Below are 13,404 nucleotides of genomic sequence, written 5' to 3'. Positions count from 1 at the left end.
GCTTGGCGGCTCGCACGCCGAGGAAAGTGATGCGGACAGAGCGGGGGCGTCGGGCGGGCCAGGGCTTGGCTGGAGGAAGGGGGCAGGTGCAACAGATAGACCAATATTATACCGGGTCTCCCTCTTCCATATCAAAATTAATCCCATACCCATCCACGCCAATTATACACAGTCTATAAATACTTCGCCTATCTTTAGCAACCCGCTCCCACGCTACGCCCACCCCTGCCGGGCCAGTAGCCGCCGGCCTTCTTCTTGTCGCTGCCCCGCCCGCCGAGCAAGCGACGCCGTCTCCGCAACCCCGCGTCGCCGCCACAACCCGTCCTCCCGCCCCGACTCGTACAGCAGCTTGTACGACCCCTGCACCGCAACCCGCATCCCCGCGCTCCTCTCGACCACCTCGCCCTTCTCACCCGCATCTATCACGTTCCTATAAATACCGCCAATCGGTCTTCAGCCCCGGCCATACTACAATTCACAGCCCGAAATAGCTGCTACGCACCTCTTCAAAAATAGAGAGCCGCTCTTGCGTCGTCCTGCAGGTTGCCACTCCGTAGGGCGCTCCATTACATATGTCGCAACGTATTCCTTCAATCGTCCGCCACCATTCACGTCCTCCTCCACGCTGGGATCCGAAGAACCAACGAGCTGCACTGTCAGCCTCTTCGCTTCCCCGTCCTATGACCGCGTCAATCAGGTTCTCCCGGATGCTGAACAACGTAACTTACCCAATCGAATCGGTACAGATTATCATCGTAGCCCACATGCCGTTCGGCTTCCCTTCTATATCGGACGGTATCGTGTATTGTAATGGTCTCAGCTCCGCGAGCTTGCTGCAGCAAATCCCAGAGTTCCTGGCATTTGTTATCGGACATAATGGTTTGTACCTTCGATATCCAAATCCGTCAGCGAACCTTCCAGCATCTAGCTCACAAATACACGAAACGCCGTCGCTTCGCGTCGCCCGGGCTCTTGGGGGAGCGGGCAGCCGCCGAACACGAGCGGGCGATCGAGAGGCATCATGCTAATAATATGGGGTATAGCGCACCTGCTTAACAATAGCAATGATCACCCTGTCCAACGTAAAAAGATGATATGCCTGAAATAGCGGTCAGTGCGGCCCAGTAACTCGTGTGCAACAGCCGCTACCTTCGTGCTGAAGAACCAGCGCATATGTTCCTCAAACGTCGCCTGATCCATCTCGCTGTCGAACAACTTCTCACAGGCGTCCAGCAGATACAGATACAGCACGTTGGGCTCTTCTCCCGACCTGCTCTCGCCAAACGCTTCGATAATTTGTGCGAGCACGGTCGGAGGACCATTCGGCTCGTCCAATCCGACATCTACGGCAACGGGATTCGCAAGCAACGAGGCGTGTTTTTGTGCGGCCAGCTGTGCGCCTATCTCCTTGCACATAAATAGCCGCGAATAGAGTAGCTGCGTCGTGCGGCTTGTCTGTCAGACGCACCATGATGAAATTAAATTACGACATACCTGCAGCAGGCGCAACAATGTGTAGAACGTTGTATTCGCGAAGAAAGGCCGACGGGTGGTCGGAGTGTCCCCTGCGGCGTTACCCTGCTCGTCCACAGCGTCCTGGATCCAGATGTCGTGCGCACGCACGGCGCCCTCGTCTTCGACGTCTAGCTCCTGGTTGAGCTTCGAGCCCCGGTGCTTAGCCGACGTCGACGCGCTATCGCTGGGGGCTGGGGAATTCGAGCGGGTCATACCAGCTGATTTGCTCGATAGCGCCTTGCTTCCGGTGCGTGGCGACCTTTCCTGGGCCGTTTTCAGCAGCCGCTTCCTGAGATCGCCAGGCGACACGCCAGTTGAATGTCCGCCACTCGCCTGGCGTCTCCCGCAGCGGTCCCGTCCGCTCCTCTGGTCCTCCGTTCCGTCGACAGCCGCCGATGAGTCGTCCGCGAGGTCGTCTTCGTGCCCGGGTTCTAGCGGCCCACATGCTGCGTTGAATTCGTGGGATGAGAACATGAGTAGCGCGGGGATGAACTGTCTCAGGAAGCGCTCCATGCTCCGCCGTTCGGCCGTGCTGTACGTCGATGGAGAATGGTCGAGAAATGAGAATATCAGTTTGAGGGCATCCTGGATAACGCCTGTGTCCTGGAGCTCGAATTCGAGCGCAGGTCCAACGGAGCCATGATACCAGGGCTGCTCGCCTTTGGCCTCGCGCTCCTTCACTAGGGAGGCTTTCGCCCCCTCAATGTCCTGCACGAAATGTTTCGCCGTGATACACTTCTTGTCGTTCGCCTTGAAGACGATGCCCTGGTGGTCAAGAGCCTTGTAGAAATTCTTCGTCTCTCCAGGTCTCCACTCTGTGCTGTTCCAGTCCCGCAGCGAGTGCCGCCAATCATCGTCCTTCAGCTTGAGCCGCTTTAATACCACCGGCACAGCGGCAGCGGGGGACTCTTGGAGCGCCTTCAGGATCTCCTTGGTGCCATCAAGCCCGTAGATTTTCTTCAACATGCGCCTGTAGAGTCCAGGAGACCGCCCACCAAGGTTAGGCCCCAATCTAAAATTAGCACGCTCCTCGGCGGTCATCTCGTCGAGGCGGGCCTCGATGGACTTGAGGACTACTATGAAACAGCCGAGGGCATCTAGGTACGTTTGGTACTCGTGCCGATCCTCTTCGATCTTGTTCAGTATATCCTCGTACTGATTCTTCTTGTGCGCGGCGAACCCCGAATCCTCAGACGCCCACGTCGGATGCGAAACCCATTCGTCATTCAGCACGGACCATTCCAGTCGACCCCGGCCAGAGCATGCAAGATACTTTTCCTAATCGAGGGATCAGATTAGACCACGTTCACACAACCATGTGGGAGGCACTCACGCTTGCGACTTGCCACCGGTAGCTCGGCCCATGTCCGTCCTCGACGAACTTCGCTCCATACGGGTCCGGAGGCCCTGTTCTGATGCTGCCCGGCGGGCCATACTCCACGTTTCCGTGGTTGTCATCCCAGCCTGTAAGATCTTTGAACTGGGCCATCAGCTCGCCGTCCCCGAGGAATATCTCTGCTCGGTCAATGAGCGTCTTCGTGTCGATCACATCCTTCGCGTATAAGGTAAGGAGCTTGAGAAACTCTTCGTACGTTCCCCCACTCTCCAATGCCTTCTTGATCCGATCAAACAAGAGAAGTTCGTCGGGAGTGGCTAGAGAGTGTGCCTGCCCGTTCGGTGTAGGAGGCGGCGGGAACATATGCGGGTGATTGAGCTGGGGATGCGGTGGAACACCCATAGCTGGGTGGGGATGTTGTGGTGGCGGGGACGCAGGGACGGGATAGGATGAGAACTTCGGCGATTGCGGCTCCGACTTCTGGTTGGGCTTTGTCCGTTTCGCAGCCTGTAACAGAGGGCATTACACCATCAATGGATTGCATGAGAAAGCATCTACGCACTCGTCCTCCGGCTGCCTTCGGTGCGCCAGCCGCTTCCTTCTCTGCAGGCCGCTTTCTTCGCCGGGTAGGAGCTTTCGTCACCTTCTCCGCGCTCGGTGCGGGTGGCTCAGCTTGTGCCCACGCGCCTGCGCCACCAGCAGGATGAGGCAGGATACCGACCAGTCCAAGATGTTGTGAAGAAGGGCCAATGGCTTCCGGCAAGAAGTCTCGGAACTCGTTCACGAGGTCTGGAGCGTCCTTGAACAGCGTCTGCACCTGGGCGTACACTTGCGACTGACAAGCAAGACCAATTAGTTTGACCAATCGCCGAAAATGAACAATAGTGACGTACGTCCTGCGGCTGCTTCTGGTAAGCATGCAGAATCTCAAGGAACTGTTTGTAGGTTTCAGGGTCTTCTTCAAATCGCATTTTAATTTTATTCAGGAACTGGATAGCGTGGTTGAACTCGCCAGTTGTTGCTATTCCCTCATTCGTCCTGTTGCCTAGATTGCCTAAAAATGAAGCGGCGGAGACTGCCTGGGGGCCTGCTGCCGGAAGCGCGAACATTATAGAGGGCGAGAATGTATAGTCAGGAGGAGGATGTGTGCGAGATGGGGTCGCTGGCCGCGACCCGTTGCCGATACCGACAGGCAGTACTGGAGGTGGTGCCAGAGAAAAGGGCGGCGGCTGAGGGAATGGTGCCAGGTTGATAGATCTAGGCGGGACATGGTCATGAGGAATGCGCATAGGTCCACCAAACGCGGATATGTGCTGTACGTCAACGCTAGTAGGCGTCGTAACAGTGATCATGCCCGGGTTCTGAGGATCAGTTGACACGTCGATGCGGTAACCGGGTGGTAGGAAAGTATTGAACCCTTGTATAAGGTAGGGATTGCTGTGGAACAACATGGATACGCGGGCAATAACGCCCGGTGTATCAATCCTGGTGAGGAGTTAGAACGTGCACCAACATTGGTCCCCGGGCACACAAAATGACACCATTAACCAGACACACATACAGTCCTCGAGAGATAGACAGACAAAAACAATCACGTCGTAGCGCAGGACAGAGGACATGCACGCTCATACGTTCCCTCGAAGAAACTGTACGCCCGAGTGGCTGAACAAAAAACATCGTGAGCGACACTCACACTTGGCTTTTGAAATCCTTCATAATGTCCAGAAAGTGATTGTACACATCCGGCTTGTCCTGAAACTGGGCTTTGACCGAGTCGAGGTAGCCCAGCGCGTCCGTCACATTCAGGGGCCGCGTCGAGGATGGGGACCCAGGAGGCCCCAGTAATTGCGCGCCGTCTTCGTCTATGATATGCGGCGACATCGGTCTTGATGACCTCACACTCGCTGTGGGCGATGGCGCTCGTGAAGACGGTCCGGCGCGTGGTATGCTCTCTCCGGGCAGCGGGGTCGGTTGCGGGTGGGGAGAAAGCCTCGAGGAAGAGGGGGCCGTTGATGGTCTGTGGCGCTCGTCAGTCGTCGCTGGCGGTGGGCTGCCGACGGGCGAGCGATGCGCCGAGACAACGATGGGTGTTACTGGAAGGCCATGCGGTGGTTCGGATGCGGAGACTTCCATGCGCGCAGAGTGGTCTTGGGGGTGAAGATGAGAGCAAGCGACGGACCACTCCGTGCCCGCGTCAACCTTGATCTCAAATGCATTTACCATCTAATCTTATCTCTCCCCAGCCACCCCAGATTCAATCGCGAGCTAACATCAACGCAAGGCGCCGAGGTAATGCCGCCGTGTAAAGCGCCGTGCGCGATAATATGTTCGTCTTTACTGTCATTGGGATCTAGCTCTGCATACTAGCCAGCTATGCTGACTGCGCCGTCTCGTTTGATCATCACGCCTGTCACCGGAGTGGCCATGCGCCACCAATGTGGTCCATCTTACGTGAAATTCCATGCATATAACTTACACGGATTCTTCTGGAATCTGTAGTTCACATCGTTTCCCCGCAGTCAGTCAACAACAGTAGTCATCAGCATCCAATCTTAGCTCGCATCCACACGACGTGAAATTGCCTCGATTATCGACCCGAGAGTATATTCTACAAAGCACTGGTTCCATCAAGCAGATACACATAGAACAACAAGGAGAGATGACAGGGCCATCACAAAGGTGCCCAATCATCCCAGAACGCAGGGAGAATAGGAAAAAAATAACACGGCGACGCGAGAACAAGAGAAATGATAGATCGCGTGACGATATAGCATGTCATGAGCATTCGTGACACCAGAGGAAAGAAGATAAACAAAACAGTCCGAGTCCGAGTGCCAAGCCTACTGTATCTGCAAGTAATTTGATGGTGCAACTAATGCCCTTGAGTCAGACCTGTTGGACGAGACAGACAGGAATTCAGGTACTTACTTCCAACTTCGCCATCTGTTTTTCTCGCCTGCCACCACTTGCCCTGCTTGTCGATGATCTCCAGGACCTCACCTTTTGCAAACGAAATCTCGTTAGGGTCATCAGTGGATGCAGTATCTATAACAGATGCAGTCAGCAGGAAGTTAAGACCACAGAAGTCATTCTGCCTACATGCGTATAGGGCCTTTGCCCGGTATAGGTAATTATCGCCTCCCAAAGGCGCGTCCCCAGGGTTCGGGCTGCCTGGCGGGGGCCCTCCTCCTGATCCAACACCTGCCGCACCGCCGCCCATAAGAGGAGAATTAGGCGATACGGCGCCGTCCCCGTGTACTGATCCCGGGCCGCTGCCCACAGGGCCATTGTTAATGCTTCCCGCGCCCACAATGCTCCTCGGCGGGCCCTCGACGCTGCCTGCATGGAAACTGTTCCCGCTCCCGATCGGACCTCCGAGACTGCTCGCCATTTTCGTGTCGTAGCCCGGCCCGATACCGCTGCCCGGCGTCCCCGTAAAGCCGGCCTGGTACCCGTTGCCCGCACCCATGGTGTGCATCGAGGTCGTGCGTGGGGCCCTGCGACGGCGGGAAGGAGGTGTGAGGCCGCCTGTGCCGAGGGAGTTGAAGATGTGCAACATAAGCGAATCCTCCTCAGACGTGAAGTAGAGCACCCAGAGGATGTCGACGACAGCGTTGATGAGCCAGCCGGCAGCCATCGCGTCGAGCGAGGCGGAGCCGGAAAAAATGCCTTCGTTGACGCCGATGACGGCGAAGACGACAGCAATGGCCCCGAAGACAGATATTTGGAAGCGGTTCATGGCGATCGAGTCACTAGCAAGGGTGTGCAGGACGCCAATAATCAGGAACAGTTGCAGGAATATAGCAAACCATAGCACGCCGACAGGGCCATGGCCGACTGCAAAATGATCAGCGGGTGAGCGAGGATGCTCGCAAGGAACTTACAATCGGCAGTCGCTATGGCCTGTGAGATGAAAGCCAGGAACCATCCTACCTGATTTCAGCCGTAGATATCAGTTGCGCCTCTACCTCAGCAAGTCGACGAACTCACCACAGCGAGAATTGACGTGAACAGGAACAAGTAGTGGGTGAGTATGGGGGTAAAGTCGAGACCGTCGCTTCCACGGGGCGGCATGCTGAAGAAAGCCAGAGAGTAATGGTGTTATAGGCAAGAATGAGGTAGCTGATGTTCGTCAATGAAGATACAAAGACACCTGCGGAGGCGGTGTGACCACAGTGAGGAGGTCTAGTCGGTCGTGCTGAAGGTGTCCGGGAGCGACGGGCAGGGGACTTGGATGCGACTCGAACACGTTCTCCGAAGTTCTCACACTGCGCGCGCTCGCCTTTCTTTCAACCGTACAGCCACCATTGCGCCTCTCATTCTCGCCCGCATCCATTCGCGCAGCCAGTCCTTGTCCGTAACAGGGAGACTCAGTACTTTGTCCCTGGTTCCACCTCCGACTTGACTTGGTGTTGGACAGTGATATAAGCACTCATATGACAGACTCGCTGAATCGATCATCCACCTGTTGATGGTGCAGGTTTGACTTATGACGACGCAACAGTCCTTCCAAAACTGCGGCTGACTGCAAGTGAATTGATGAAGAGATATTGTGATTCAGTCTCAAGCTATGCAAGGATGAATAGATGACAACCCAGGACACGATCATTGTCAGCCGTCTCTCACGACACGGCGATTCTATGTCGAGCTTCGGTTCATTGCGCGTTGTTGGAGGTTACATTGTGCCCCTCAGCCTTTCGACATGCATATGGGTGAGCAGACCGTTGTTTCAGTTTCGGTTGCTGTGGTCTACGTGACCCCAGTCTGGGGTTGGCATTACATCACATCAGTCATGATGAGTGACACACCGGGGAGTGCGCTACCGATGAGCAAGGCAGGACGCTCAAAACAAGTCGTCGCATCTCGGCGACATCAAGCTTCTCGCGATCACGCATATGATTAAAACCGACCCGCAGAATGGCGATGCTATATACCTGTGTCCCCCCGCAGCTACACTGACTCCTCCGTACCCACCCGGCTTATAGTCCCCAACCCCCATCACGTTTATTCATCACCCCTTTTCAGAGCTCATCCGCACGCTATACCCAAGTATGTCTCAGTATGGTTTGCCCATTCTTTAACCTCTTCGTCAAAGAGGTCTCCGACAGTCCCCTATGCCAATCAATTGGCCCGCAACTGCTATATGTGTGCTGGCGACACAGACGCAGGATGTTCTTGAATGTACTCAAGCCCGTTTTTGGATGGCTTATCATCGGGATCGCAAGTGTAGCATTAGCCCTCGCCGGTGCATTTTTGGTATGTCGAGCGACCGTTTAACGCGAGCACATTCTCATTGACAAGACATCACAGAGCGTACTGGCTGCACTTAGTAACGTACTACCGAACCCTTATCCTTATGGGATGTCGCCACGCCGCCCTGATATTCGCTTGAGACGCATTACCCGTAGGCAGAGGCAGTATCTCGAAGTTCGGAAAGTCTCCACGACCTCACGCCAGGCAAACGTGACCACCCGAGACTTTCTTACTTCTCCGAGTACGACAGGTTCAACCACAACGCTGGTGCAGTCGACCGCTAGCGTCCATGTACGCTTCGTCGAGACACGCACTGTCTACTCATACACCCCGCAGCCACGTACCCCTTCTTCACCGCTACCACTGAGCACCCACGACAACAAACTCCTTGAGATTCCTGCCTCTCCAAGATCAAAAGGAGGATCAAACGGAGAGGCGTCTCCTCGACACACGATGAGGGTCTGTGATCGTTGTCCGGCCAGGAGGAGGTACACAGCGGACGCGACCCTGAGCAAGCGTGTGGCACCACTTTCTCTCGAGGACAATGACGCCCTCAAACACGAGGACATACTAAGGGTGGATGCTAAGTCACCCATTGTCGCTTCTGAGACTGGTGAGTATGACGCCTGCCTGAAACGTGTGGTCTTCCCGTGATGTTTCATCTTCCAGTCGCGGCGAAGGCGAAGGGTCATTTCTTGCAGAAACGTCATACCCTGCCTCTTCGCAAGCCGCCTACGCCCGTCGCTCGGACCGACCCATATCAGGCTCCTTACTTCTTCCCCTTCCCTGGCTCCCCCCAGGCCGAGCGCTATGTTCGGCAAGTGCGAGACGAGCGCAGGGGTGCTGCATCCGCGAACAGGCAGTCGTTTGAGCAACGCCGGGCATCAGCGCGCACAGAGCGCTCATCTCCACCGCGCAAGGCGTCAGAGGATTCGCAAGCTCCGAGCAAGGCGTGCGAAGACACGGCAGTAGAGCATCCCGCTAAAAAGGCGAGGCGAAGGTGGTCGTGGCATCCGCTGCGACACGACCCGGAGCCGGCGGCAACAAGCACCGCGAACGACCACGAACGGTCATCACCGACTGGAAGCAAGCAGAAGATGTACGTATCAGGGTCTGACGTATGAAATGCTCGAGTTTGACAGACTGTGTGTCCGCAGTATTACCGCGCATAGGCGGGTGCAGTCTCTGGTGCCGTCTATTATTCACCGCCGCAGCGGTTCCGAGACGAGGAACTGCGCGTCTGCTGAGCCGCCTAAGCAGGGTGTCCCGGCACCCACCCAGCCCTCGCCCGAGAAGCCGGCGCGTCGTAAGCTATCCTGGTTCCGGCACCGCTCGTTGCATTCGGAGAGAGATGCATCACGTTGACCTGACATGGCACTGTAGGCACCTTTTGCGGAGCTCAGGCCTAGTCGACTGCAGTATTTATGTCGTATTTATTGGTAAGAACCTGACAAGAAGAAATGAATCGTCCACCCCTCCCCCAACCCCCACATTCGTTTATAATCTTATCCCGTTTCGTTTCGTTCGCTTTTCTGTTACTTGTCTTGCTGTAAACGCAAGAATTGCTCCTTCGACTACGCAATGCTCATTCGTAATACTGTACCTTATGTCAATGATTTACGAGAATATCGTAAGCTCAGTGTTCCATAATTACATCTACAAATTATGCCAGTTTGTGGGTGCTTGTGTATGTCATAGTACCTGGGTAGATTGCTTCGCCGCACTCCTAGAAAGGCGCATATAGCACAACGCAAACCCACAACACATCGTGGGACTATGAGGTTTCTTTGAGCATGCAGCTCTTCGTCTCAGGTGAGCAGCGGGATACCTCCTACAACCACAGATGACGCAAAATACTAACGCAATACTCTGCAAATTGCCAACAGCCCGTTCTTGCCTGCTCGCCGAGACCAGTACGCTTGGTGCGTGTACAACACATGCCACAGAAAACACTAAAGTGCCTCATCAATTAACTGCGTACTAGGTAGAATAAGATGCTATTGGCGATGACTGTTGTTACACATTGATCTACTGCTTAGACGATGCGAATACAGAGAACCATCCTTCGTCCATGAAATGTCGCGTATATCACCGTCGCCTGCCGCCGCCACCCCCGAGCACCACCATCTTCGCCGTCCGTTTCTTCCCACCTCCGCGGCTCCCTCTCTGCTCGAGCTCGTGGAAGGCCACGTCTAGATCCCACTCGTCTTCCGCCTGCTCCCTCTCCCGCTGAATGGGGGGCGGCCGCTGTCCGAGCGGGCGCCCCGAGGCGGCATGTGCAGCCGAAGCAAAGCTTCGCGCGCCCCATGCACCAGTGGGCTGCTGCACCTGAAGCGCAGGCTGATCCAAACTGGCCTCCGGAAACTGGTCCGTCTCTAAAGGCGACGGGGGCCTCTGAAATACGGGCGCCACTACAGTGGGATCGGCTGCGATCCACGTGTGTGCAAGTTTCTCCTTCTCGCGCTCTTCTGCACGGGCACGCGCCTTGTCGTCCTTCTTCTCCTTGTCTTTACGCCGGGAGCGACGCATGCGTAGCGGCGCCTCGAAATTCCGGAGACCTTCTGCGCCGACGACTCCCTCGAGATCTGCCTCTACAAAGACAACGTCCGCGCCCTCAGGAAAGTGCGCGAGATACTTGCAGCGTTTTCGCAGGTCGTCGTTGACGGTGGTCTCATTGTAGGCCTCTACGCGGACGTTAATAGTGTCCGGGAACGCTGCATAATCACTGAAGTGGGAGAAGAGTACACGAATGTCAAGAGGATGAAGGAAGACCGGCATGCCCGTTGATGCCTGATAGTAATAGTACGTGGATGTCGACGGTGGAGGCGGATTCAGATTCCTGCGTTGCCTAGGGCCCCGCGTCGGAGTCGATGAGCGCGTGTCTAACACGGAAGACATAACTGGAGCTGTGGAGGGGACGACGAAAGGGATGTTTGCACGTCCACCCTGAGTAGCCAAGAAGTCTTGTGGGACGTCTTCAGGTTGCACAGCTGGTGGTCGCTCCTCTCTTCTGAGCCTTTCGTTCAGCGAAGCACGATCTAGAATTTGCTTCTGCATTAGCAGAGCATTGTCAACTGCCTCTTGCAACTGCGGCGTCTCCAGAGCTGCTGCTTTCGCTATCTGATTCTGGACCTTCGCTACCGCAGCATCGATGAAGATGACGCTCAGTTCATCACCCATGCTATGGAGCATGCGCCTCTCTGTAGACAGCTCGTCGAGATCTTTGGTAAGATCCGCGATCAGGTACGCTGGGGTAGCAAGCATAAACTTCGCGAAGGCGAAGACGTCGGGCATGAAGTGAAAGGGTGCTTGATGAGGTGGAAGAAGATCGGATGGCCAAGTCTGAGAACGTGGAAGCGCGAGGGTAGTGATCTGGGGCCGTTGAATGAGCCGCATGCGCAAAGTAGAGCCGGGGCGAGGTGTCGCTACGAGGAGGTTGTCACTGGAGGCGGATGTCGACGAGCCTTCTGCTGGAGCATCATCGACATCATGAACAAAAGGAGCTTCGTCGAACCATTTGACACCCTTGAGCTGTCTCTCGTTGACAGAGTCGAAACAGATAGGGCAGCGCACCCACTTGAGATTATCGGCGGTGTTAAGATAATGCAATATACAGGGGAAACAGAATACCTGAACCACGGTTCAGTCGTGTCATAAGCCAAACCAGATAGTGAAAGGTTACTTACATGACCACACTTGGTCATTCTAGGAGCCGTGGGCGCTGAGAGACAGATAGGACATGTCGTGACGCCTTCTTCATGCGAGGCTTGTTCTCCCGAGCCCGCAGCAGAGGCCATCGCAGAAGTACGGGGGACGATAACCTGAAGAATGTCATGCCATTGGAAAAAGCTAGTGTATGGTTGGTTAGCATACAACCACACATCACCTCGTTGATATGCCTACATATCTGGGTCCGCGAAGTGTACAGTGTAATCTCCGCTGGGGTTCATGACAAAGCGATATTGAGCATTGACAAACCCTTAACGTGCGATGTCATTAAGTATCTAGAGGATGATAGCGGAGAAAGACAGACATACTCTCTTTGTTCCATATGGCGGGATGCGCGTTGGACCTCCTGTTCCTGCGCGGCAAACTCTGATTGTGGTGCGACTGCCTCGGAGGAAGGGTGAAGTTGAGGAGATGGTTCAGAGACTGGCTGGAAACCATCTTCGGTGCGCGCTTGGCCGACTGAGGTGTCCCACCTGCAGCGTGTGTAGACATAACGACAGACGATGAAGTCCTCGCTGTGCAGAATATGTGATCGTTGTGGTCGACGATCAGGAGGTCACCGTGGCTCAGCTCCCCGGATGAGGGAAGCGACCACCACTTGGGAGTGAGGAACGCTCGGGATGGCATACATTCGATGACTCAAGACCTGGCGCACGTGCCCCGCTCCCGCCCCGCGTCGGTCGGTCGCGACTCATCACAACTGGTGGCTCGGCTTGTCTATTTGAAACCAGATCTGGGATTCTGCAGTTGGTACATCAGCAAAAAGGAACGCATTATGTATGGCCATGCATGTACTCGTATGGCCTTGTAAGGTCCGGCCAGCTTACGAGAGACCGCTATTGTTTTACAGTCTTGTATTGCCATGATGATAAATCAGCGGGGTGGTGTAAGAGCCAAAATAGGTAGCTAGGCCCATATGACTATCGAGAGCATGCAAGGCTGGCGAGGCTAGCAGCCTACACAATGTCATGCATGGTATAATATTATACCAACTATTGTGATACATTGCCAGATCGACTAATGATTGTATGGGCTGCATCCATAACACTAATCAATCCACTGCGATATCGGTTCGCTTCCGTGACAGACCAGTCACCCGCAGATGATCCAATCAAAATACAACTGTGGCATATTATTTATCGGGTGTAATACATTACATAGCAGGAGAAATGCACAGGTGCGAAAAAATGGTGGGCCGCTGACTACAGAGCTGCATCGATGACAGCGGGATGACGTACCTCTACATTAGTGAACTGCCTAGTGCACAATATGTTGAAAAGCGAGAGATTGGAATCCTCTTCAACAGAACTGAAGTCGTATATTAAGCAACCAAGGTCAGCATAGAAGTCGCCTTAGGCTCACCTGAGCAGGGAGTTGACAGCGAGAAACTACAGGAATTATGTATCAGTTTATGTCGAAAATACGAGAGGCTCTGCCACATACTTGTTACACCAGCCAATAGTCTCCTCATACTACGTAAGGTGACCTCGAGTGCCGTGCAGGAACTCGTGAATATGTGCCGGAAGCCCTGTCAAATTGAGCACCGTGAGAGCGTACACCAAGACAAGAAC

At 54.8% G+C, this 13,404-nt stretch overlaps 4 protein-coding genes across 4 annotated transcripts; 1 reads left to right on the top strand and 3 right to left on the bottom strand.

Annotated features, from left to right (window-relative positions):
• Window positions 1-249: 249 nt before the first annotated feature.
• Window positions 250-4,684, bottom strand: POSPLADRAFT_1077635 (hypothetical protein; the record flags this gene model as incomplete). Its single annotated transcript, XM_024482956.1, has 11 exons — window positions 250-419; window positions 480-678; window positions 729-887; window positions 1,049-1,099; window positions 1,150-1,437; window positions 1,495-1,741; window positions 1,775-2,793; window positions 2,849-3,358; window positions 3,414-3,686; window positions 3,745-4,336; window positions 4,545-4,684. Coding segments are annotated over 11 exons (3,648 nt in total), but the record flags the coding sequence as incomplete, so codon positions are not given.
• Window positions 4,685-5,408: 724 nt separating this feature from the next.
• POSPLADRAFT_1164169 (hypothetical protein) lies at window positions 5,409-7,057 on the bottom strand. The gene is made up of 5 exons (XM_024487807.1): window positions 6,842-7,057; window positions 6,736-6,784; window positions 5,951-6,688; window positions 5,780-5,896; window positions 5,409-5,723 (listed from the first exon to the last, which is right to left on the bottom strand). The coding sequence occupies exons 1-5, from the start codon at window positions 6,923-6,925 to the stop codon at window positions 5,692-5,694; spliced, it is 1,020 nt and encodes a 339-aa protein (XP_024343715.1). The 5' UTR covers window positions 6,926-7,057; the 3' UTR covers window positions 5,409-5,691.
• A 1,534-nt stretch (window positions 7,058-8,591) lies between these two features.
• On the top strand, window positions 8,592-9,675 carry POSPLADRAFT_1063844 (hypothetical protein). The gene is made up of 2 exons (XM_024481729.1): window positions 8,592-9,203; window positions 9,262-9,675. The coding sequence occupies exons 1-2, from the start codon at window positions 8,758-8,760 to the stop codon at window positions 9,467-9,469; spliced, it is 654 nt and encodes a 217-aa protein (XP_024343714.1). The 5' UTR covers window positions 8,592-8,757; the 3' UTR covers window positions 9,470-9,675.
• Window positions 9,676-10,192: 517 nt separating this feature from the next.
• On the bottom strand, window positions 10,193-12,271 carry POSPLADRAFT_1042221 (hypothetical protein; the record flags this gene model as incomplete). The annotated part of the gene is made up of 4 exons (XM_024478065.1): window positions 10,193-11,734; window positions 11,791-11,953; window positions 12,008-12,083; window positions 12,142-12,271. 4 exons carry the CDS (start codon window positions 12,269-12,271, stop codon window positions 10,193-10,195), a joined length of 1,911 nt encoding a protein of 636 aa, XP_024343713.1.
• Window positions 12,272-13,404: the final 1,133 nt, after the last annotated feature.

Source organism: Postia placenta (assembly GCF_002117355.1).
Source record: "Postia placenta MAD-698-R-SB12 unplaced genomic scaffold POSPLAscaffold_1, whole genome shotgun sequence".
In the NCBI taxonomy this organism is placed as follows: domain Eukaryota; kingdom Fungi; phylum Basidiomycota; class Agaricomycetes; order Polyporales; family Adustoporiaceae; genus Rhodonia; species Rhodonia placenta.
The sequence above is the reverse complement of the archived record's forward strand: the minus strand, read 5'-3'. Positions and strand labels throughout refer to the sequence as shown.

Coding starts and splice junctions, on each gene's coding strand:
- POSPLADRAFT_1164169 (XM_024487807.1), bottom strand. CDS start 6,925: ATGCCGCCCCGTGGAAGCGACGGTCTCGACTTTACCCCCATACTCACC. Junction 5,897..5,950: donor GGCAAAGGCCCTATACGCAT/GTAGGCAGAATG, acceptor CATCTGTTATAG/ATACTGCATCCACTGATGAC. Junction 5,724..5,779: donor AACAGATGGCGAAGTTGGAA/GTAAGTACCTGA, acceptor CAAGGGCATTAG/TTGCACCATCAAATTACTTG.
- POSPLADRAFT_1063844 (XM_024481729.1), top strand. CDS start 8,758: ATGTTTCATCTTCCAGTCGCGGCGAAGGCGAAGGGTCATTTCTTGCAG. Junction 9,204..9,261: donor ACTGGAAGCAAGCAGAAGAT/GTACGTATCAGG, acceptor GTGTGTCCGCAG/TATTACCGCGCATAGGCGGG.